Consider the following 24,410-nt stretch of genomic DNA (forward strand, 5'->3'; position numbering starts at 1 on the left):
CTGTGTAGATGTAACGGGAGATATTGCAAGGCAGGGTAGCAGGAAAACACACAGAGAAGTAGGAGTAGCGATCCAGAAAGCTAATGCTAGGATGGTAGCAAGGCTAAGGCTGAGGCTAAGGCTAAGGTGAAGGCAAAGGCTTTGACAAAGACTAAGGCTAATGCTAATGCTAATGACGTCTAGAACACGCTAGAGCGTCGGCAGTCTGAACTGGCAAAAACACGCAACGGTCAGACAAGGAACAAGGGAAAACAGAGGGTATTTAAGGGAAATACTAAGGAGAGGTAATAGAATACAGGTGCAAGTGATAATAATAAACAAGTCACCGGTGTGGGGAAAGCCCTGACGGGGGAAACACGAGGGCGTGGCAAATGACAAAGACACCGAGTGCGTGCTAACCGCTAGAAAAGGATAGCACGTGCTCGACAAAACAAACAAACACCTCCCAAGTCAGAACATACAAAGACAAGAACGGGATCATGACACAATCAGTAATTTAAATATTTTATCCAATATTCTTTGGGCAGACATACAGCAAAACTAATTTAAAGACTTTTAAAATAACATATTATGACACAGAATACTTTTCATTTATATAGATAAAACCATATGAACAGCAACATATGAAATCGCATTTAAAACAGTATACAAGCATGTTTAAAAACATTAATAGGAATAACAAGTGTTTGTTTAGATACTTAACTTCATATAACAGATTTATTTAAAATTTTATTTAAAACAGCATCGAGCATGATTCAGGACAGATAATTACAGAAGCATAAATATAATCTTTGGGTGGGTAATCTTTACTCCCACCGGTGCTGTGTACCTGAAAATAAAATATAATAAAATGAAACCTAAAGCGATGTTTTTTTGCACGTAAACTACCATTTAGTTACGGAAAAGCTGTTTATTCATTGAGCAGTAATGTGTATTACCTGATAAAAGAAATTTCTTGTCAGAGGAACTTTAATTCCTGTCAGTACTGTAATGAACTTGGGGATCTGGGTTTGTGCTAGGGGGTGTGGTGGTTGGTTTGGTCCACCCCCATGAGCCAGCTGTGGGCGGGTCTTCTTGATAATCAAGTGAGGGTGATTGATTTCACCTAAGGGTGAGGACATTTAAGAGACCTGATGTGAGAGACAGGGGAGAAAAAAGACAGAGACGAGAGACAAGAGGGCCGTGTGCGCTCAGGGACGGAATCTTAAGGGGACGCTGTGTGTTGCTCGAGGCCATTAGGGTCTGTCCGGCAGCAAAGATAGCTAGATAACGGGACCTGTTTGGGTTTAGACAGATAGTTTGGGGACGTTAGTAGCGCTGGCCACTGGCTTGCGTGGTTGCAGCATACCAGATTTGGTGGGATGGCTCAGAGATAAGCCCAGGCGTAGAAGGATCTAATAGACACTGAAACTGAGTACCATGACTGGCTGGATGCTGCTACGAGTGGCGTCACGTTGACCAGGAACACCCACGATTTGCTGAAGGTTGATGCAAGTTCTGTGGACCTGAACCTAACCTACCAAGCGACTGGCTGGTTTCCCAAGAGGTCCACAACCTGGGAAGTCTCGTGCGGATGTAAAAGGACATCCGGGCTGTACATCCTCCCAGACCCCGGGGCGGGGTCTTGTTCGTTGGAGGAGAAAGGTGAAGTGCCACCTGTGCTTTGAGTAATCACTAGAGTGTAGTGTTGTGCTGTCAATCATGTCCGCATTTGTCATTGGCCAAGGTGAAGTCATACCAAACTGTAGGTGATTGAACTTGATGCATAAGACTTATATAATGTTACAATAAAAATAATCAATTTTCCAAAATAATCTGGTTTACTCTGTACCCGTCGTTCTCCTGAAAGCTATTCTCTTTAAACTTTTTTCCTCTTTATTGTGAGGTCTGTTACAGTACGAAAGCCTTTCAAAAAAGCGTTGTTACTGCTGTCAGACGACATTCTGTCAGAATATAAGTAAAAAAATCAATTGAATTTCGTTCTCTACAAGTATTAAATGACAAATAAGAAATTAAAACAAGCTCCTTACTTCGGAGAAACTGTCGGTACTCCTGTTGGATGCAGCTCTGGTGGGCACGCGCTGTTCTGAACTTGAGTGTGCAAGAGGCACGCACTGTTACATTCCCACAACAGAGAGCTGCCTGCATGTGGCGTATTTATTATCGCTTGGCTTATTTAATCAACAGATGTTCAATATCCTGACCAAAAACGTTATAAACGGATATTTTAAAAAGTAAACAGCATGTAAATCAAAAAAAATGATTGGTAATGACATTATGTTCCCGCAACGTGCCATTAACTTTACCTGTAGGTCATGTTATTACCAAAATAGTAGGCTACTAATATTTTACGTAACTGGAACGTCCTTGGTTATCTTGTAACATCATGAGTTCGTGTAGGCGACGTCATGAATTGGTCATTGAATGATAATGAAATTTCGTGCATGGGACGTGCCAGCTATGTTGTTATTTCTGGTCACAAAATTACCAAAATTGACCAATACATTACGTAACAGGTACATCGTGTGTTAGCTTTGATAGCTCAGGACAAACAGGGCTGCCCGATAAATCGTGACAAACACTATATACTCCATAATTGTTATGAATCTCAGGTTGAGACATGGCGTGGGAACCCAATTGCAGGCAGACACAGACGGTATAGATGGTAACAAGGATTTATTAAACAAAAAACACAATAACAAGGCAAAACAAAACCCACACGGGGAAAACAGGAAAGGAAAAATAATAAACTTTAACGACAAACACTGACTTACTAAACTACAAAACAAACACTGGAGACATACACAAAACTAACACTTACTAGACACAGGGAACAGGAACATGGTAACAAAGACTTCATGAACGATGTACAGGAACAAGAACAAGAACAGGTACGAGAAACAATGCACGAGCACAGGACAATGAACATGAGGACTCTTTATAGGGGAGACAAACACAGGATCATAACAAGCAACAGGTGCTGGGGATTAGCACTAAGGAGAGGCTGACGAGGAACGTGATGCAGGGAACAATGACGAGGCACGAGAAAGAACTATGTCTTTCTCACATAAAACCATCAGGCAATGCCATGGCTCCACTTGAGACAGGGATAAAACATGACATGGTAGTGGAACCATGACATAAGCCCCCCCTTAAATGAACGCCTCCAGGCGTTCACCAAGGGGTAACTAACAAGACAAGACCGACTGGGAAACAGACAAAAACCAGACAGACAAGGTGAACATGACAAGGGGCATACAAGATATAATAACAAATGGGTTGGGGTGAGACAACAAAAACATCAAACATGGAAGGGGGGGGCGGGGGCAAACGAGGAAACATGGGAAGTCCAGAAGGGGCAGGGCTGGGAGGGGAAGTTCCAGCCCTTGGGGACGCGCCAGGGCGCGGAGCCCCAGGGGGCTTGACAGGGCTTGGCGCCGGTCGGAAGGCCGGCTGGACAGGGCTTGGCGCCGGTCGGAAGGCCGGCTGGACAGGCCTTAGCGCCGGTCGGAAGGCCGGCTGGACAGGGCTTGGCGCCGGTTCCTGGACCGGGCTTGGTGCCGGTTGCTGGACCGGGCTTGCTGCAACAAATATTGTATTGTGTAAATAACAGATAATAAATAAGTATTGTTTTGTGTAAAAAATGTATTTATATATATTAACATTGTTACTAGCAAAATAAATTATTAGTATTAGTATTTGTTTAGCGAAAAACGAGAAGAGTGAATTTCGTCACTATTATTATAATTATTTTATTCTGGATTGATATTTGATTTAAGCTTCTTTACACATTGAAATGCAAAACAAATACTGAAAATCTGACTTAACATTCCTTAACACCAACAATATTTTCACCCATTTGAGATCATTTGAATTGTTGAACATACTTGATATAAACATTAATTTTGTTATTCCTCGTCTCCGTTTGTATATACATTGATTTTTAATGTGCATATGTCACTCAACACAAATGCTGGACGACAAGACTGTTTTGGCAAATAATCTTGTGAACTTCAGTAAAAATAAGTCAACATACTTTCATAAAGCTCTTTCTATGATCATATTTAGTCAATTGACACCGCAGATATGCCCAAAATATCTCAACCACTTTCACAGAAGACAATTAAAACAAATATGACAAAAAAAATGACGGATTCTTTTCTACACAAGAACATACGAACAGAACTGTAGCGATCTGATATTTCATGGAATGCTGGTTTAAGCTTTTTCTCGCGTTTACACATAGTCGACAGCACACACTTAACTTCACTGCCTCGCTTGAAATGAAGAACTGAGTGTTGGGTATTCAGCTCCCTGTCAAACTCCATTTAACACAGCATCATGATAGAAGTATTGTACAACACAATCCAATATAGACTTAATCTTTTGCATATTTCTTTATGTGCAGGGTTGTGATTTTTTTTACTTTGAGTCATTTCTGACATATCATGTGCTGAGACAGAGCACTGATGTCACAAAACAGATCACGATATCTCCAGTTCTTCCAAAAACTTCCAGTTTCTCTTTTCCTCAAATAAGGAACACGAGTCAGGTCATACAGACGGCTTTTTTTATATTATTTTCATATTATTTTGTAACCCGGCAAATATGAAGCCTATAAACTGTCAATGAAAAAGAGAAGCATAAAGATTCTTCAAATTGTAATTTTTAAGGATTTTCTTACAAATAAGTGCAGCTCCAAAAATAAAGGTTACATCGTTAACATCTCATGTTAATGATTTTCATTCATTCAGTCATGTTTGCATGTCGCTATTACTTGTAAGGGTTGATTCATCTTCACTGGACAGGAGCTTTAGAGGCTCTCTTTTTGAATTTCACCACCATCACTGTGATGTTGTCGGTACAGCCGCGTTCAAATGACTGAAGGGCGATGCTCTTAGCACCGAAATGTGGCTCGTGGAGATGCTCCTTGATAAAATGCACGGCTTCCTCATTGCTAAAGGTGTCCCAAAGGCCATCTGATGCTAGAATCATAAACTGAGGCTGTAGTGTGTCCAGGTCAAAGGTCAGCACATCAGGGTCCGGGATCAACACGTTCAGTCTCTTTAGTGGATAATCGCCAAGTGAACGGGACATGGCCAGAACACCCTGCACACGCCATGAGCCATTAAAACTGATGAAGCCACCTGAAGCAGAGAAAACATGATGATGAAGGCGTTGCATGACATTTACATCTTAACATTTAGCAGATGCTCTTATGCAAAGACTAAATCATGAGTTAACCTTTACATAAAATCACATTTAACAAAGGGAATGCATATTTGTCTTGCTTTGTAAGGGGAAGGCCCAAACCCAGGCAGTCATGCTAAATTAAAGGGCTCAGCATACTACAATCGAATTCGAAAAAACGACCATCTTTGACCTGATTTCGAACAAAATCTGGTCAGAACGACAATTCAAAACCCTTGAGCCACCATTGGTCTATGGCCATTACAAAATAGGTGGGTGTGTTATGTAGCGCCATCCGGTCAGTGGGAAATAACAAGTCATTTTATTGTGCTGAGGTGAGTTCAGATAAGGTCTACAGTTGTGTTCAAAATTATTCAACCCCCAATGCTGTAAATGGTTTTAGGGAATTTAGTGTACATTTGTAATTGTTCTCAGAATGAAATCCTACAAGGACTTCTTAAAGAACCATATGCAACTAAAATGACATCAATTAGTTGTGTAATACAGTAGTAAATGTTTCTTTTGTGAATTCTTCATTGACATAATTATTCAACCCCTTAAAGACTACCACTCTGAAGAACAGAGGTTCAATGAAGTGTTTTCAATCAGGTATTGAAAACACCTGTGGGTATCAGGGAGCAGCAATAAAGCCTAATAAGCACCAATTAGGCAGCTTTAAAATGACTGTGATACTCAGCTCCTTCTAGACATTTACTGGTGTGGTTACAAACATGGTGAGGTCAAGAGAATGGTCCAGGAAGACAAGAGAACAGGTGATTACTCTTCACAGAAAGGGCAATGGCTATAAGAAGATTGCAAAGATGTTAAACATACCCAGAGACACCATAGGAAGCATCATTCGCAAATTCAGGGCAAGGGGCACTGTTGAAACGCTACCTGGTCGTGGCAGAAAGAAGATGCTGACTTCGACTGCTGTGCGCTACCTGAAGCGTAGAGTGGAGAAAAGTCCCCGTGTGACTGCTGAGGAACTGAGAAAAGATTTGTCAGATGTGGGTACTGAAGTTTCTGCTCAGACAATACGGCGCACCCTGCATAATGAAGGCCTCCATGCCAGAACTCCCAGGCGCACCCTTGCTGTCCCCAAAGAATAAGAAGAGTCGACTGCAGTATGCCAAAAGTCATGTGGACAAACCACAGAAGTTTGGGGATAGTGTTCTGTGGACTGATGAAACAAAATTAGAACTGTTTGGGCCCATGGATCAACGTCATGTTTGGAGGAGGAAGAACAAGACCTATGAAGAAAAGAACACCTTGCCTACTGTGAAGCATGGCGGGGGGTCAATCATGCTTTGGGGCTGTTTTGCTTCTGCAGGTACTGGGAAGCTTCAGCGTGTGCAAGGTACCATGAATTCTCTTCAGTACCAGGAGATATTGGATGACAATGTGATGCAGTCCGTCACAAACCTGAGGCTTGGAAGACGTTGGACCTTTCAACAGGACAATGATCCCAAGCATACCTCCAAGTCCACTAGAGCATGGTTGCAGATTAAAGGCTGGAACATTTTGAAGTGGCCATCGCAGTCACCAGACTTAAATCCGATTGAGAACCTCTGGTGGGACTTAAAGAAAGCAGTTGCAGTGCGCAAGCCTAAGAATGTGACTGAACTGGAGGCTTTTGCCCATGATGAATGGGCGAAGATACCCGTAGATCGCTGCAAGACACTTGTGTCAAGCTATGCTTCACATTTAAAAGCTGTTATAACTGTAAAAGGATGTTGTACTAAGTACTAAGATTGAATGTCACTTGGGGGTTGAATAAAACTGATAATGATGTGAGCTCATAAAAGACATTTGTGGTTATTTCATTATAAATGTTATGTTTTATTTGTCTGACCTACACGTGCCTCTTTGATTTAATTGTAAGCAGGATGACTGAATGATCATAATCAATGTCAAACCAACCAAAACAATCAATTTCAGTGGTGGTTGAATAATTTTGAACACAACTGTAAATAAAAAAAAACGATAACATCTGAGCAGAATGAATGCTTCTGTATGTCGCGTTGCAGAGATGGTTCCGATGTACCCACACACCTCTACGATCACTCTTGCCACGTGCGCAGAGGCGATTGCATACGTCATGTAAGCCCCACCATCCAAAAGGGGTGTTGGATTGTTCCAAAACAATATACCGTAGTCTCAACGTTTTCGAGGTTTGTTTTACCCCAAAACGCAGAATGAAAGTGCAATTTGCCTGGACTATGCCAAGCCCTTAATTGGGGGTCTGAAAGGGATTCCAGGGCTCTAGACTAATTTTTTGCACAGGTGCACCTAACTCTTTTTCTTAAGTGCACCAGCACAAAAGTTAGGTAGACCAAAATTTTCAACCGGATCGCATTTAACACCAGTTTTACCAGTTCACTTTTTTTAAATGTGCATATAGGCAAAATTGACTTGTAAATGACTAACTAGTCGAGGTGCACCGATTAATCGGTCAGAAACCGGAATCGGCCGGTTTTCGCATGATCGGCCCTGACCGTTGACCGGCCGGTCAGTCTCACGTATTGCCGATTCGAAGCCGATCATATGTTGCCAGCGACGCGGGCAATAATGTCAAATACGCAAGTAAACGTCCTTTCGAGGCGGCTGTCTTTCACGGCTCATTTACGCTTGTGACTGCGTGGGATTCCACCGAACTGCGCGTGTCTCTGCGTGCGTGCACACCCACTATGTAGTGCACACACATCATGTAGTGCACAGACCGGTTTTTGGCTGTCCAGTAGTTCACCTTCGTTGCTCCCTCTACTTCGGGTATGTACTACATGTTAACTGTGATGCTAAACTCTGACACATGCTAAACTCATGTTGAAGTCGTTCACTTTGTGTAAAACAAATGTAAATTCCATTCAACCTGATTAATTGTCTTTCGTTAAAACTATGGTCATTTCACTGAGGTAAAATGACATTCAACACGACTTGAAAAAAATCCAAACTCTGAAAAATGAATAAATCAACCAATATTTGTGGTATTATCTGACTGAGTTCTTTACTAACACAAAAAAAGGCAAATACATACATTTAGAGTAGAATTCACTCATAAGATTTTTTATTTTTTATTGAAGTGGCAGCTAAAATCAACCCACTTCTTTTAGTACTACAGACCCAAGATAAAGACAGGTTATTTAACATTTCAGAAAATAATTAAAGCAATGATAGTTTCATAAACGGAAACAGACAAGAATAAAGTTGAAGTATTTTATTGTTATCTTAGAGTTTTGTGAGAGTACAAAAATGAAAAAGGTCAATTAAAAGTTTAAGTTTAGTTGTATTTTTTTATTTATACTTATTTTTTCAGTCACAGACTTCTTCAATTTAAGAGTTATTTGGGCAAGAGAAGGCTATGTAATTTAATCCAGGTTGTAGAACTGTATTTAGGGAAATTGTAATGTTCAATAATTTATGTAATGATAAGAAAAAAATATGAAAAAATGTGTATTGAAGAAAAGTTAATGTTTTTTATATACTGTCAATTATAGTTTGTGGATATAAAATCAGAATCGGCAGGTTTCAAGATAAATAGAACAAGGCTTGACATATCCTGGGAGGTTGTCAGTGTCAGAGCATTGCTTATGATTTTCAGACGGATCAGGACTTAATTTAACATTATTCACAAACAAGTTGTCAATTGATCTTTTCATCTTTCTCATCATCCGCTGCTACATCCACCTGTTTAACTGACAGTAGGCTACTCACCTCTCTGTCTGACTGCAGCACACGCATTTTCAAACGTACACACCAGAGGTTGCGCTATACTTTTTTATTGTCTGTCATTTTGACTGACAGGCTGTTAAAAAATCTGTCATAATCTATCATTACCCGACACTATGGTACAAGGTGGCAATTATTATGTTCGTGCGTCATAACGCTGTACTTGCGTCTTCGAACTTGTCTGAATGCCCAATAAAGCCGTTGTTTATATTTATTTATATATTTAATTTTAATATTTATGTTCATATGTGATTAGATCTGGGAAAACCCAACACAAGGTGCAAATTTATTAAATTTTCAGATTTGTTCGTCACAAGTAAAAAAATCTGTCAATGACAGATCATTTTCGGTTAACGCAACCTCTGGTACACAGGAATACAGATACAGGAATATCTTGACCACGGCCAATCAGAGGGGGGTCCGCACTTCACTATCTCTGATTGGTTTAGACCACGATATGAGCCTCTGTTGTTGAATCACAGTGAGACTTTCATTGTCGCGGAGACTTTTTACTCCCTTGAACGGCTGGTCGCAGCGGTGCGACCTCCGATTATTTTTAGTCGCAACATTGAGAAATATGGTCACACTCTAGAGTCCTGGATTCACATATGCAATATGTGCTCCTCCCAAATGTTATGAGTAAATAGAATAAAGAATATGAAAAATGTATTCATCATAAGGAGAAAATAATACAAGAAAAACAATAAGAGCTTCCAGGTTTCAACAAAATTAACCTGTTAATTGGGTAGGGTTTGCCCAATTCCATCATTTTTGTTTCAGTACAGTACAAGAATCTAATGGCAATTTTCCACTGCATAGTACAGTGCGGTGGAGATCACTTCTGGGGGGTACCTGACACTTTTTAAGTACCGCCTTGGTTGAGGTTTCAAGTGTACCGTACCGATACCAAAATGTGACTTGTTCACACACAGAATACGCATTTTAAAACGTAATATTGGCAGTTTGTTAAATGCTCTGTTACAGTAATATAGAGATTAAGACCCTTAACACATTGCTAAATGCAAGATTAGCCTACCATCATGTCATTGTCATCTTTGTTGTAAGATTTCCCAAACACTTTTTTTTTGCAGTATTTAGTTTTTCTGCCATCCGCCATCTATGTGCTCCATTACTCCTGAGTTGTGCATTTGTTCGTGTCTCGTTAACATTGTAACAGTAAAACTATGACGATAAGTTTATAATCCCACCCACTTTCAAGCGTTACTAAACTGCAGTCGAAAAGCAAACTGAGCCGAAGTGAAGCGAGCTGTACATAGTCGTACCAAACCTGACCGTACCATGCAGTGGAAAAGCGCCACAATACCTTAGTTTTGATACTGTATTAATCCGTAGGGCTATCAAAAATAATTTATTTCACAATGCATCGCGATGCAGATCTGAACGGTTACTTAATATAAACATATAATCGATTATTAAAATGTGCAATTAAATATCATATATGCCCGGTTGTTACTGTTCTAATGTAAAAAGATTGTGTTGTTGCTATGTTTTATCTTATATGAAAACCTTACTTTTGACAAAAAGCATATAAATACATCTTTCAGCGCGACCAGCGCTTGCTCTTCTCTGCCACCCCCTCTTTCCTTTCTAGCCAGTTCAGATGAGTGTGTGTGTGGATAAAGCTAATGTAGTGTAAATAAAGCGCATTTTCATAAATTTATGAACTTGGACTGCTTTTGAAAGTTATTTAGGATGTGCTCAGTCGACATGTCACATGTTACAAGATATGTTACATGACAATAAATATGAAAACAGTATTTAAACATTATTCGGAATTCTTCCTGAATGTAAAGGGAAGTCGTTTCTATCGGAGCAAACCGCCATGTATACCACATATGGCAGAAGTCCTACAAATTTGTTGAGTAAACTCTGTTACAGTATAGAAAATTGTTAATGAAATCGGTGTAAAGAGCATGCAGTGTTATTGGCATTCGCTGGTGGACAACACATTAGCATTATTATACCTTAATGTTGCCTATCATTAAACATACCGTATACTTTAAAGGTCCTAGTACTGCACAGTATGTATCTCTCATCTGACACAGTTGATCCAACTCATCAGTTTATTAGCAGAGACTAATTGACCTGAATCAGATGTGTCAGATGAAGTACTAGAGGTCTTCCAGGGAGCCATTTGTCTACAAAGATCTTTCTTTTGTGTAATTTTGAGAGAAAATGTTTGGTTTTATTATTTGAGTCCCTTTTCAAAAGTTGCTATAAATTGCCTAAAAAAATACATTTTAAACAACGGTTTTGTTGCTAGGTGCTTTAAAAAAATAAAGTTTCCAAGTCAGTCTGAAAAGTTGCTAAATCTAGGCACAAAATTGCTAAATTGGCAACACTCCTTCCCTTTCTGCAAGACATCTACAACAGGTGATGCAAAGTCTGTCAAAATCATTCAAGACTCCACACACATTTACATTTACATTTAGTCATTTGGCAGACGCTTTTATCCAAAGCGACTTACAGTGCACTTATTACAGGGAGAATCCCCCTGGAGCAACATGGAGTAAAGTGTCTTGCTCAAGGACACACTGGTGGTGGCTGCTGGGATCGAACCAGCAACCTTTGATTTACCAGTTGAGTGGTTTAACCCACTAGACCACCATCTCCACACCCTGCAAATGCTCTTTTTTGTCTACTGCAGTCTGGTAGACGTTTCCTCAGTCTGTTGGTAAAAACAGAGGGGCTCAAAAAAAGCTTTCCCCCCATGCCATGAGACTCATATGGACACATCCCGCACTTTAAGAGATCTGTCAGTGTAATGTCATTTATCAGCTCATTGCACTTACAGTATAACACAGTAACATATATTTGCACATTTGAAAGTGAAAGTGACCTATTTGTCAGATATGGTGACCCATACCCGAAATGTGACCTCTGCATTTAACCCATCCAGTGATTAGTGAGCACACACACAGCAAGTGGTGAACACACGTACACCCGGAGCAGTGGGAAGCTATCACTGCAGCGCCCGGGGAGCGTGTAGGGGTTAGGTGCCTTGCTCAAGGGCACCGCAATCGTTACCCGCCGGCCCTGAGGATCGAACTGGCAACCTTCTGGTCACGAGTCCGACTCTCTAACCATTAGGCCACGATTCTGATTCCATTTCCATCTGCTGTATATCTCAACACTGATCTCTTATTTAACCCCCCATTTATCATTAGAGAACAATCTTAAAACTTCTGTGTATGTAAATACTAGGGATACCACAATACTCAATATAATATTAACCCCTTCTGTAAGACTTCCAGGGTTCAATACGTAAATTGCGGCTTTACGTTTTTTCACAAAAAAATTCCATGCTCTTAATTACACTGTGAACTGGCTCTGTCCGTGTTTGTCTGTATGCTGAGATAGATGAGCGCAGCCCCACCAGTAATTTCTAATAGCGAGTTGTGATCGGGTGGTGAAGAGAGACTGCCTGCAAGACGAGAACAAATGTATGCTTAAGTGATACTAAAGTGATAATGTCCAAATTTGGCACATCAAGATGTATTTTTACACTGTATATGAAAGCAACACGTTGGCGTTGCTCTCAGCACATGCTGAAAGAGTGTCATGCAACTCTGCGGCCTTTCTGACAACTATTTACATCATAGCAAGCGCCTTCAAGCAGCTATTTAGCATTGCATTTCTTCTAATTTATTGAAATGACAGTAACCGTTACAGTTACAAATGTTACCGTTTTTTACAATTGCTATTACCATTTTTTCAGTTCACCTAACAATTTCCTAGACTCTTAAAACAGCAACACACCAAAAACACATAATTGGCAAAAAATTTCATTTCATGCTCAAAATCACATATTGTGAACAAAACTCCAACATGCATTTTAAAAATACAAAAAAATACTAACACAATACACTGTGTCTACAAAAACACTAAAAAATGTTCTATACTGAGAGGAACATTCAGTCAATTATATCTATATAAACTGCGCTTTTAAAAAAAGATGGTATGGTATCTTATTTTTTCACGTTTTTTTCTGCCCATCCTCGTGCAGTATTATTTCAAATTGATGATGCAAAGCATAGCAATGCATCGGGATATCGAATCGAACTGTTGACATAATAACTTGGGATAAGTGAGTTCAGCATTAGCTGTATCTGTTAACCATATGAATTATCTGTATCTCTACTCGGACTGGGCGGGGCCTAACCCGAAAGTGGGTGGAAGGTGACCCGGAAATTGGGTCGGATTGTCTTGAGATGGGCGGGGCTTTAACCGGTATGTTATTTTAAGCATGCAATTGATATGGGTTGATCCGAAATTGTTATATTTATTGCTGATTAGAAAAATATTTACATGACAGCATCAAGCTTCAGATCAATGGTTTTGATCACAATAACAAACGAACTATATACAGAAGTTTTGCAACAATGAATACAACACATGCGGTTGCAATTATGAAGTAAAATGTAATGAACAAGAGTTTGCGTGAAGTAAAAAAAAACTGGTTAGAGCCAGCTGACGGTTTAAAAAAGAAAAAAAACTCAGACAGGCAGAGACGCATTCTACCATGCACCACGTCTGAACAAACCCCACGTTTATCAAAACTCTACTGGTTAATAAGTAAGTACTACAAACCGAAATAAAAAACAAACCTGAAGCTGAAGAGACCTAAACGTTAACGGAAAAGACGCACGAACCTGAGTGACTGAGGGAGAGACGGAGAGAGAGAGCTGCGAACACAGTCAGCAACACAATACATCTGTATGTGTGTAGGGGAGGGGCGCTGTGACTATCACAGAACGCAGACACAGTCAGCTAGCCAATGAGAATTTTTATTAGTGGTGGGCATAGACTAATTATTTTAATCTAGATTCATCTAGCTCATTTGAATTCTGCCGAAGGTATTCAGAATATGTGTGCTACCCAAATAATGACAAAAGTAAGTCTTTGAGAACGGGTGTCTCAAGCCAGGTGGCGCATTAGACCAGGGGCTCATCTCCTGTTTCCAAAATGCATCACAAACTGCTTGAGAGAGCTGTTCTACTATGATAATTGGTGATGAAAATAAGTTATGTTCAATAAGATGTACTTGTGTTTACTTCCGCATTAGCTAAGGGATTATTTGCGTTTAGGTGGTACTTGAGACTGGAAGAGCTCCTACAGTACATTTACATTTAGTCATTTAGCAGACGCTTTTATCCAAAGCGACTTACAAAGAGTGAGGGAGCAACAAGCGATATGTCATACAGGAGCCATAATACATTAGATCTCAATACAAAGTTACTGGTTTAAACTAAAGCTAGACCACTACCTGTTGAGAGAAAGTGTTTTTTTAAACCAATTCCGCATTGCACAAGGTGCAAACAACCTTAGTCTTGTCGATGTTTCCATTGGGAAGCTTCTTAAAAAAAAATCCCTGAAGCAACCCGGCGGCTTCATAGCTGCATCCATGTTAGCACGTCACGTTTGATGTGGTAATTTCACAGTAACGTTATGTTGTGTTCAGACCAAATGCGAATGGCGCGTCAGGCGCGAGTGATTTACATGTTAAGTCAATGCAAAGACGCGATAGACCTACTTGCGGCGCGGATCGCGCGAATGAAGCCCTGGTCATGAGATGATGAGGCGGCGCGAATGACGAGAATTGTGCGAATCACGCGAGTTGAAAAATCTTGTTCTCGCCCGGTACAGTGCAATTCAGCTAGGTATACATCCGCGCTAAAATATCAAGGTGAAAGTCATCAAAGCTTGCGTAGTATAGACCCAGCTCCCAACCCAACTTTGAGAATAGATTAACGGCGACATTTTTTTTATCACGCGAAAATAGTCTCACGTTAACGCAGCACGTTAACGCCGTTAACGGCCCACAACTAATTTTTATTCAATCCGAGCACAGATATTGACTCGTATTACTCGTATGATACTCGTACTCGGCAAAAGTGCTTTATCCGTACCGGATTCTCGTTTCAGCCGAGTATCCGGCTCAACTCTAATAATAACCGTAATCGAATCGTGAGACCAGTGATGTTGGGCACCCCTATTAAGCAGTAGCGTAGGTGACAAATAACCAGCATCAAATACAGAAAAATGCATTGAATAAAATGTATTAAGACCACTGCATGTAGCTGTGCAGTGACAAATGTGCTGAGATCATAGGTATGAAGAACCTTGTGGGTAGTAAAATCTCATGAAAGTTTTAACAGACATGACTTTAAAACCCATGAAAATAATAAACACCTCCGTTTTCATTAAAAAGTGAAAGGTGAAGTGACACATGTTTTTAGGTTACTTGTGATCTCATTATTGCAGCAAAAAATTATTCATTCGTTCAGACTCTTCCAACTATAAATGACTTCTGCATGAACGTTTGCAGCGTTTGCTCAGACGCACCTGCTTTCTTGATCCTCTTCCTCTCTTTGAGCTGGTAGGGTTTGTGGTCATGTGACAGCGAGATGACACTACCGTCTTTATCACACAAGACGGCCCTCGAGTCACCGACGTTGGCGACAGTCAGCTGCTTCTCGGACAGTAGAGCCACCAGACACGTAGTTCCTGGAAATGACAAATGAATCTCTCGTAGAGTGAGAGGGTTTTCCACATACACAATAAGACAGCTCATGATCTGAAAAAAATCTAAAGTTCTCATACACAGTTAGGCAACAAGGTAGGAGATACCAAAATAAAAGTCATCAAGAAACAATTTTATTTATTTCAAATGATCTTCTGAAGCCATGCGTTAAGGTCAATTTTTTTTTATTTCTAATCAAAAATTTAAAAAAAAATAGTATAAAAAAACAAGATGAATTGAGGTTTCATCACCTGCTTCATCATAGGAGGCTGAGAGTTTCTCCATGAGCTCTTTGTCCATGTTGAGTATGTGTTGCTTGAGGATGGACTGATGGCTCAGCAGGCTGTTCTCCTTCTGTCTCTCAAACTGCTGAAGCTGTTGTCGGAGAACTGCTGGAAGATGAGTGTGCACATACTCCGCAGCTGTCTGAGAGAACCACACATACACATAAGCCAGGTTTCCATAACAGATATCCGCAAAATTTAAGCAATGTTTTGGAATGTATTGCGGAATGACTGCTTTCCGTTAAACGATGTTATGCGATTAAAGTGTATTTTGTTTCTTTTGGCGATAAGTCATTCTGGCAGTACTTTTTCTTTCTACGTTTTATGGCAGGTTGCAAACCAACTTTAGTGCATAGTGCCACCTACTGTGATGAAAGAAATGTCTACATTTTCTTATATCTTTTCATATGACCTCTCTGTTCCTTATAAATCTCCGTCCTGCATTTGATCGATCATAAAAGATATTACTTCATGTGAATTCCTAACATCCTATCTTTCCAAATGTACTCCCAAGTGAATTGTAAATACAACAAAAAGTGTTTCCATTGCAGGTTTGCGAATTATTCCTATCGTATTGACCAAAATAAGAAACGTATAAGAGCTGATTGCATCGCTGCCGACGGCTAGTTTGTATCCTCTGACACTTGCTTCACCTCACATTTGTTCTTGGTCTTAATATTAGTGTATTTTACTGTCGTTACCTATCACTGTCGTTGCCGAATTATTTATAACTTTATATTCTAAATCTATATTAATTGAAACGTAACGCTGCTAGCATAGTATTAGCGTGTTAGCTTGCCTTCTGTCTACACTGTGGAATATCATCTCCCCATATTTGTCTTGTGTGCAAACTGTTTCTCTTTTTAAGCGTATATACTAAGACTCATCAAGCAACCATGGTAATTAGGATTGCACTTCATACCCGGTGAGTCATGGCTTCTATTCCTATTGTTGTTACTTGAACCTCATGTCATATGTTTAGATTAGCCTTCTCAGCGGCGAGGGTTTTACATGCGATAAATGCAGGGAAGTAGTTAGGCTGACGGAGAAGATCTTAGAATTAGAGTCTCTCATCCCACCTTTATTTGAGGATAGTAAGAGTGTTAGGAGCATAGAAAACACTTTGGATGCGAGCAATGTTAGCGCACACAGCTCGGTTCCGGTTGAAAATCCCCTGCAGCTGGGAAACTTTGCGACCGTGAGATGGCATAGTCGCAGGACAAAACATCACTCAACCGTTCCGATTAAAGTCTCGAACAGGAACTCAGTGACGCACCGATTGAGAAACCTGCTGAAAGTGCCCTAGTGATTGGTGAGTCTATTGTCCGGAATGTTAACATAGAGGCACCAGCCACCATAGTCAAATGTTTACCGGGAGCCAGAGCGCCTGACATCAAGTCAAATTTAAATGTGATGGCTAAGGCTAATCGTAAATTCAGTAAGATTGTTATTCACGTCGGCACAAATGATGTTAGACTCCGTCAATCGGAGATCACTAAAGATAATATTAAAGAGGTGTGTGAGCTCGCAAAAACGATGTCAGACACTGCAATATTCTCTGGCCCCCTTACTGCTTACCGTGGTGATGAGATTTATAGCAGATTATCATCACTAAATGGCTGGTTGTCTGAGTGGTGCCTGCAGAATAAAATAGGTTTTAAAAATAACTGGAAGAGTTTTGAGGGCAGACCTGACCTGTTGAAACAAGATCGTCTCCATCCCTCCTGGGATGGGGTTTCCCTCCTCTCTAGAAATTTGGCACACAGTCTTAATAATGCTAACGGCTGACTACCTGGGGCCCAGGTCAGGAAGGAGACAGAATGGCTTAACCAACTGTCTGCTTGCCGTCTCACGTTACGGAATACACAAAATATACAACATGTAATAATCCCTTCTCACAAACATCATAAAATAGATACTGTGTCTGTCCCCCGGATTAGCAAGCATAAGATAATGCGTAAACCTCTTGAAAGTAATTTAATAAACGTTAAACAAATCAAACATGAACAAAATACAGATAATCAACTGTTACGACTCGGATTGCTTAATATTAGTCAACATGTTTCAGGACTCACTCACATACGTAATCATACTTTAGATTTAATTCGATCTTATGGTATAAATGTGGACGATGTTAAAATCATTCAGCAGAGTGAAGACATTTCGGATCATTATCTGATATTATATTTGTTTCACTGGCCTACGGCTGCAAATCAAACTCCTTGTTACAAATATGGTAGAACGATTACTTCAACTACCAAAGATGCGTTTCTCGACAATCTGCCTGAATTGTCTCAAATATCTAGCATGAGTAAAAACAATGACAATCTTGACATTACTATTGAAAATTTTAACTCTACCTTCTCGGAAACATTAGACACAGTTGCTCCTCTGCGTCTAGAAAAAGATTTAAAATGGCAGCCCAACACCGTGGTATAATGAACACATTCAGGCTATAAAGAAAGCGTCCCGTAAAATGGAGCAGAACTTTAAGAAAACTTATTTAGAGGTATTTCATATAGCATGGAAGGATAGTACTCGAAATACAGGAATGCCATAAAAACGTCTAGATCCGGCTACTTTTCATCACTAATAGAAAAAAACTATCACAACCCTAGGTTTTTATTTAACACCGTGGTTAAATTAACAAAAAATAAGTTGTCAGCGACTTATTCTAGTTATCAGCATAACAGTGATGAATTTATGAACTACAGTTGTGTTCAAAATTATTCAACCCCCACTGAAATTGATTGTTTTGGTCGGTTTGACATTGATTATGATCATTCAGTCATCCTGCTTACAATTAAATCAAAGAGGTGGTAGATTCTTATCTAGCGCCTAAACTTTGAAATATTCTTCCCTGCACTGTCCGGGAGGCAGACACACTCTGTCAGTTTAAATCTAGACTAAAGACTCATCTTTTTAATCTTGCATACACTACACTTCCATAATATTAATCCTCAGAGGATTTAGGCTGCATTATTTAGATCAACCAGAACTAGGAACACATCCAACAACAAATGATGTACTTGTTGCATCAAAGAGTGCAGAACAGTACTCTACTCTCAGCCAGTCTTGTCTTTTTGTTCCAAGGTTACCGCAGGATGCAGTTCATGCCCAGACCTGATGGCAGAGCTGAGAATGGGAAGCGATGACCTGACAAGAGCTGAGATGATAGAGCTGGATAAAGGACGCGGCAACTTGACAGGATTTTCAAATGCTATTAGATTGTTAATGATAATCTTAAAGCTATAATTTACCTTGCACTGTACTGCATCATTTTCCGTTCTTTCGTTTTATTCAAACGGTTTTGTACAGTATTTTTATAGATTTTAACACTAGGAAATGTTTTTTTATTAAATTGTTATTAGTGTAAGTCTCTTACCACTGTAAAGTGATTTACTTGTGATACTGGACTGTTGTGCTTTTATTTTCATCACTTAACTTTAAACACGTTTTCTTCAAATTTCATTCCTGAACATCATAGCGCTTCAGACGACCTCAGCCATAACGTTTGTTACATACACAAGGTATGAGCAAAATAAAAACTGATTTTGAAAGGGCTTAAATATGGTATTAGAAATTGTAATAGCCTATATAAATTTGCTCCATGTGTTGGGTTTTCCCAGATCAAATCACATTTGAACAAACATTAAAAGATTAAATATATAAATGAATATAAACAACAACGGCTTTATTGGGCATTCGGTTGTATTAAAAAACAACAAGTTCCGAGACGCAAGTACAGCGTGATGACGTCACGAACATACTTATTACCACATAACGCCATCTTGCACCATAGTGACTGGTAATAATAGATTATGACAGATTTTTTACCAGCCTGTCAGTCAAAATGACGCACAATAAAGAAGTGAAGCCAGGTTGTAAGTTAATCATTCACAAGAAAATTTTGCTTATATGGACATTTAAAAAAATGTGAACTGGGAAAACCAGTTAAATGCGTTAAATACGATATTGTCGAAAATTTGGGTGCACCTAACTTTTGTGCTGGTGCACCTAAGAAAAAAAGTTGCCGCACCAGTGCAACCAGTGCAAAAAGTTAGTCTAGAGCCCTGGACACCTGCTCCATACCACTTGTAAATAGTGCGTAAAACCGCACGTAACGTTCTGTCGACACTCCATTTTGATGCACTATTTATCGTAATAATATTTCACGCGTTCTTTTGCCCGTCTTTAATCATTTTTTACTTTTTAACTTTGGGTAAAACCTGCACAGCCGTCCAATCACAGTGGATAGATAACACCAAATCTGATCTTTCATGTCTTTATTGAACACACTCATTAAACATTCAAAATTGCAGTGGAAAAAGTAAGTGAACCCTTAGAATTAATAACTGATTGACCACCCCCTTGGCAGAAATAACCTCAACCAGGCGCTTCATATAGCTGTGGAACAGACCTGCACATCGTTGAGGAGGAATTTTAGCCCATTCTTCCATCTGACCAATCACATGACACAAGGTTAGCGGATAGGCGGGGCCTAGACGGATGAATCGCGGAACAAATCATTTGAGAGTCAGTCAAGAAGTAAGGTACGAATAACTGCCTATTATTAGGACATTATATTGTATTTACATAAACTTGTCGTTGGACACTCCATAAACCAAAGTGGGGCCTAAAAAAACATATAAACGATTATTTATCAAACGATTAATCTGACAATTAATTTATCGATTAGTCGACTGATCTAAAGACTAATTGGACGATTAATCTAAAGGTTATTTTAATAAAAACCATAGTGTATCTCAAATAAATACCAAAAACATCTTAATAATATACTTTATTAAACAACAGTTTTGCACGGAAAAAAATATTCTGCTTTACACAAAATGAAATAAATACAATTGTTTTACTGTTATGCAAAAAGACCAGCCTCTTTACTCTTTACAGTACCAACATAACTCTCTAGTTCAAAGAATTCTAAAGTTGTATTGCAAAAAAAAACACAGTATAGACATTCCTGAGAGTGTTTAATACAATACAAAATTACTGTTTTAAAGTATATTTTGCGTTTATTGCATCTCTTTCCCAAGATAGGACGGCAAGGTTCTATGCGAAAAACGAAAGCAATCCATATCAGAACAACAGCTATGACTGTCATTAACCTCATTGTATTACTATGCTGTGATTAGTTTATTTGAATGTTAACGTGGCTATCTAGCAGCTGTGCACTTTGGTGGTGCTAGGCTAACCAACGTTTACGTTAGCTAACGTCCGCTACTATAGATAGCGGTGTTCTTCAGCTGTAAGCTAGCTTCCATTCAAGCCAACATTAGATGATAACTAACCTTAGCCAAACATAGCTGTCTAGGCGTCAGTAGCTACCTAGCACGAACAAACTGCACAGAGAGCTAAGATAGTTAGCTAGCACCACCGAAGTGCGCACAGCTCAAGCTACACTACACAAACATGTTATTAATTTAGCCAACGTTAGTACTTACTTGTTATTGTCTCCTTCACGAGTGACAGATGCTCCAACATTGCTGTTGTGCTGGAGTAGTATGAACTCAATTTGGCAAAGAGCGCAAATAACGGCACCTTTACGTTTGGGACTAAATTTGAAGTATTCCCATATTCCCATACCCATATTTTGGTGTCCCACTTGTGTGTGGCGAACTAATGCGAAGCATCGACGCAAAAATATGACGTCGACATCATCGACGCGTCGCTACAGGCCTATAAAAACCTGACTCCAATTAGCTTTTTTGAAGTCATTAACTCAAGGGTTCACATACTTCTTCCAAAAGCACTATGTGATTATTGGTTGTTCTCAATAAAGATGTGAAAGATCAAAAAATTGTTGTGTTATTATTTTAGACGTATTTTATTTGTCAAAACCCTTGACTTAGATGAAGATCAGATAACATTCTATGAAAAATTTATTCAGAAAACCATGAAATTAAAAAATGTTTACATTTTCTTGCCACTGTATGCTGTCAATCCTCTACAAAGTACAAAGCTTATTCAGGATCAGTAGAGTTGAGCCGGATACTCGGCTGAAACGAGTATCCGGTACGGATAAAAAACTTTTGCCGAGTACGAGTATCATACGAGTAATACGAGTCAATATCTGTGCTAGGATTGAATAAAAATCCTCATTGGCTAGCTGACTGTGTCTGCGTTCTGTGATAGTCACAGCGCCCCTCCCCTACACACATACAGATGTATTGTGTTGCTGACTGTGTTCGCAGCTCTCTCTCTCCGTCTCTCCCTCAGTCACTCAGGTTCGCGGGTCTTTTCTGTTAACGTTTAGGGTTTCTTCAGCTTCAGGTTTGTTTTTTATTTCGGTTTGTAGTAGGTACTTACTTATTAACCAGTAGAGTTTGGTAAACGTGGGGTTTGTTCAGACGTGGTGCTTGGTACAACGCGACTCGCGTTGCGTCTCTGCCTATCTTTTTTAAACCGTCAGCTGGCTCTATCCAGTTTTTAATTGAAAGTTAAAAAAATAAAGTTATTTTATTTTTATTATTGAGATGAAAACTCTTGTTCATTACATTTTACTTCATAATTGCAACCGCATGTGTTGTATTCATTGTTGCAAAACTTATTCTGTATATAGTTCGTTTGTCATCGTGATCAAAACCATTGATCTGAAGCTCAATGCTGATGCTGTCATGTAAATATTTTTCTAATCAGCATTAAATATAACAATTGATGATCAACCCATACCGGTTAAAGCCCCGCCCATCTCAAGACAACCCGACCCAATTTCCGGGTTAAATCCCGCCCACTTCCTGGTTAGGCCCCGCCCAGTCCGAGTACAGATACGGATACAGATAATTCATATGGTTAACAGATACAGATACAGATAATGCTGTACTCGCTCATCCCTAAGGATCAGATTTATTAGCATATAAAAGGAAATAATTTGTCCACCATAAGTATACTGGACTAATTCCTGCCGTATGTTGTCTCAAAATATGTGTGATATTTGCATGAAACTCTTCTTATGTTTAATCAGATACAGCCACCAACACACAGACACACACAAAGAGTGAGGACCTGCAGCAGAGAATAAAAGTACAGGAACGAGCTTGTCCAGATGTGATCTGTTTTCCTTCATGTCAGAACATCAAACATGAAATGCATGTAAAGCATTAAAAGCAGATGTGTATGACTCTTCATCATCCAACCATGTGCTGTGCAGAAACTGGGGCCGATACGGGTCTTTTTTGCTGGATCGGGTATCGGACTGACGGGTTCCCTTCAATCCAATCCGTTGCGATAGCCGTGGATGTTACTCTAAAGCTTCAAAAAGGACTAACTATCAGGAAATTACCATGAAAGTTGTCATGCACTGTATTCAATGTCATGTATTTCGATAGCTTTATGCGAGGAACAAACCAAATAGCATAATTAAAAAACTCTGACCTCCGCTGGTGCGGTCATCTGTCAGTGTGAATCCAGCATGCGTGTGTCCGGGAACAGTCAGAACGTTACTCGTTCCAAAGTTTTCAATATTCTTCATAATCACTAGATAATAGACTGTGGTTTTGTTTAAATGCATTTTGGAGGAGACAGTACTCGCTAAGTGTAACGTTATTAGATTCAAGCACTGGAAGCGGTCTATGTAATGCGTCAATCATACAAAATAACTATTTTTTTTAACGTGAGGATGGATGCAATGTACAATGATTTAAAGACATAACATATCTCTTCTCTTTGTGTTCTAACTATTTTGAACTATCCGGGGTGCTCGTGAGTGAAGCGGGTGCATTAAGCGTGTCATTATGTGCCAATGCGTATGACTTTAATGAACGTAGAAGCGAATGTATTAAGGGCATCATTTTGTGGTCAGGATGTGCATGAGCGAGTTTGGAGACTTTTATACTGTGATAGTTTTGTTTAATAAACGGAGATGTTAAACATTTTGTAAGTATCTGTGCTTTATGAGACCATATTTTTGTTTTTTATGTTTTATTCAGTTTAAAAGTGCTAAGTACTAAAAGTTTATCTACTTTTAAAAGTAAAAATACTTAAGTTAAGGAAAGTAATAGATTTGAATGTACTCATGGATTAAACGTTTAAAAACAACATTTGTCTATGGACTGTAGTGGAGTAAGTATGATGTAATTCATACTGTAGGGAAGTATTTTTTGTCCAAAGTACTCTGATAAAGTACAGATATTTTAAAATGTACTTGACAGTAAACATGCTTAAGAATGATAGTTCTTATCACCTCTGGCAATAAAAGTTCAAATATGCAACTCTACTTTGATCAAGAAAAACAGTGCTAGTATCGGATCGAATCAGGATCGGTATCGGCCGATACGCAGAATTCAGGTATCAGAATCGGTTTGGCAAGGAAAAAGTAGTATCGGTGCATCTCTACTCGTCATGCAGTTTCTACATCAAGAAAAGCGGTAACAATAGGTAGCGCGGATAAAGGGCCGGGCAATACATATTGCGATTCACGCTAATTATACATGTCTAAATCGATTAGATGTTTTGTGCACAGCTATTCCGTGAACAATGGTTGTTTGATCAGTAGGAAGTATGGCTCTATCTAAGATCACTTCTCGATTGAGTCGTTTATAACATGTATTTGAAAATCAACACTCTTCTATTATGCAAATCAACTTTATTATCATGAAAATACCTGAAAAGGTTTGAAGAACAGCGATAGAATATGACCACGGGCA

The 24,410-nt window shown here is 39.4% G+C and overlaps 1 protein-coding gene across 2 annotated transcripts in view; it reads right to left on the reverse strand.

Moving 5' to 3' along the window:
• Window positions 1-491: 491 nt before the first annotated feature.
• The window catches only part of ppm1lb (protein phosphatase, Mg2+/Mn2+ dependent, 1Lb), a 33,197-nt gene continuing 9,278 nt past the window's right edge, over window positions 492-24,410 (reverse strand). The window contains exons 2-5 of one of the 2 annotated variants that reach the window (XM_056756194.1): window positions 15,715-15,889; window positions 15,286-15,447; window positions 4,778-5,147; window positions 492-3,581 (exon numbers count right to left, since the gene is read on the reverse strand). In XM_056756194.1, coding sequence (XP_056612172.1) covers window positions 4,798-5,147; window positions 15,286-15,447; window positions 15,715-15,889 — 687 coding nt within the window. In that variant the 3' untranslated portion in view covers window positions 492-3,581; window positions 4,778-4,797. Of the gene's footprint in view, window positions 3,582-3,736; window positions 5,148-15,285; window positions 15,448-15,714; window positions 15,890-24,410 lie in introns of those variants that run through there. The other variant, XM_056756193.1, reaches the window with a different exon arrangement.

This window comes from Triplophysa dalaica, chromosome 9 (genome assembly GCF_015846415.1).
Source record: "Triplophysa dalaica isolate WHDGS20190420 chromosome 9, ASM1584641v1, whole genome shotgun sequence".
Classification (NCBI taxonomy): Eukaryota; Metazoa; Chordata; class Actinopteri; order Cypriniformes; family Nemacheilidae; genus Triplophysa; species Triplophysa dalaica.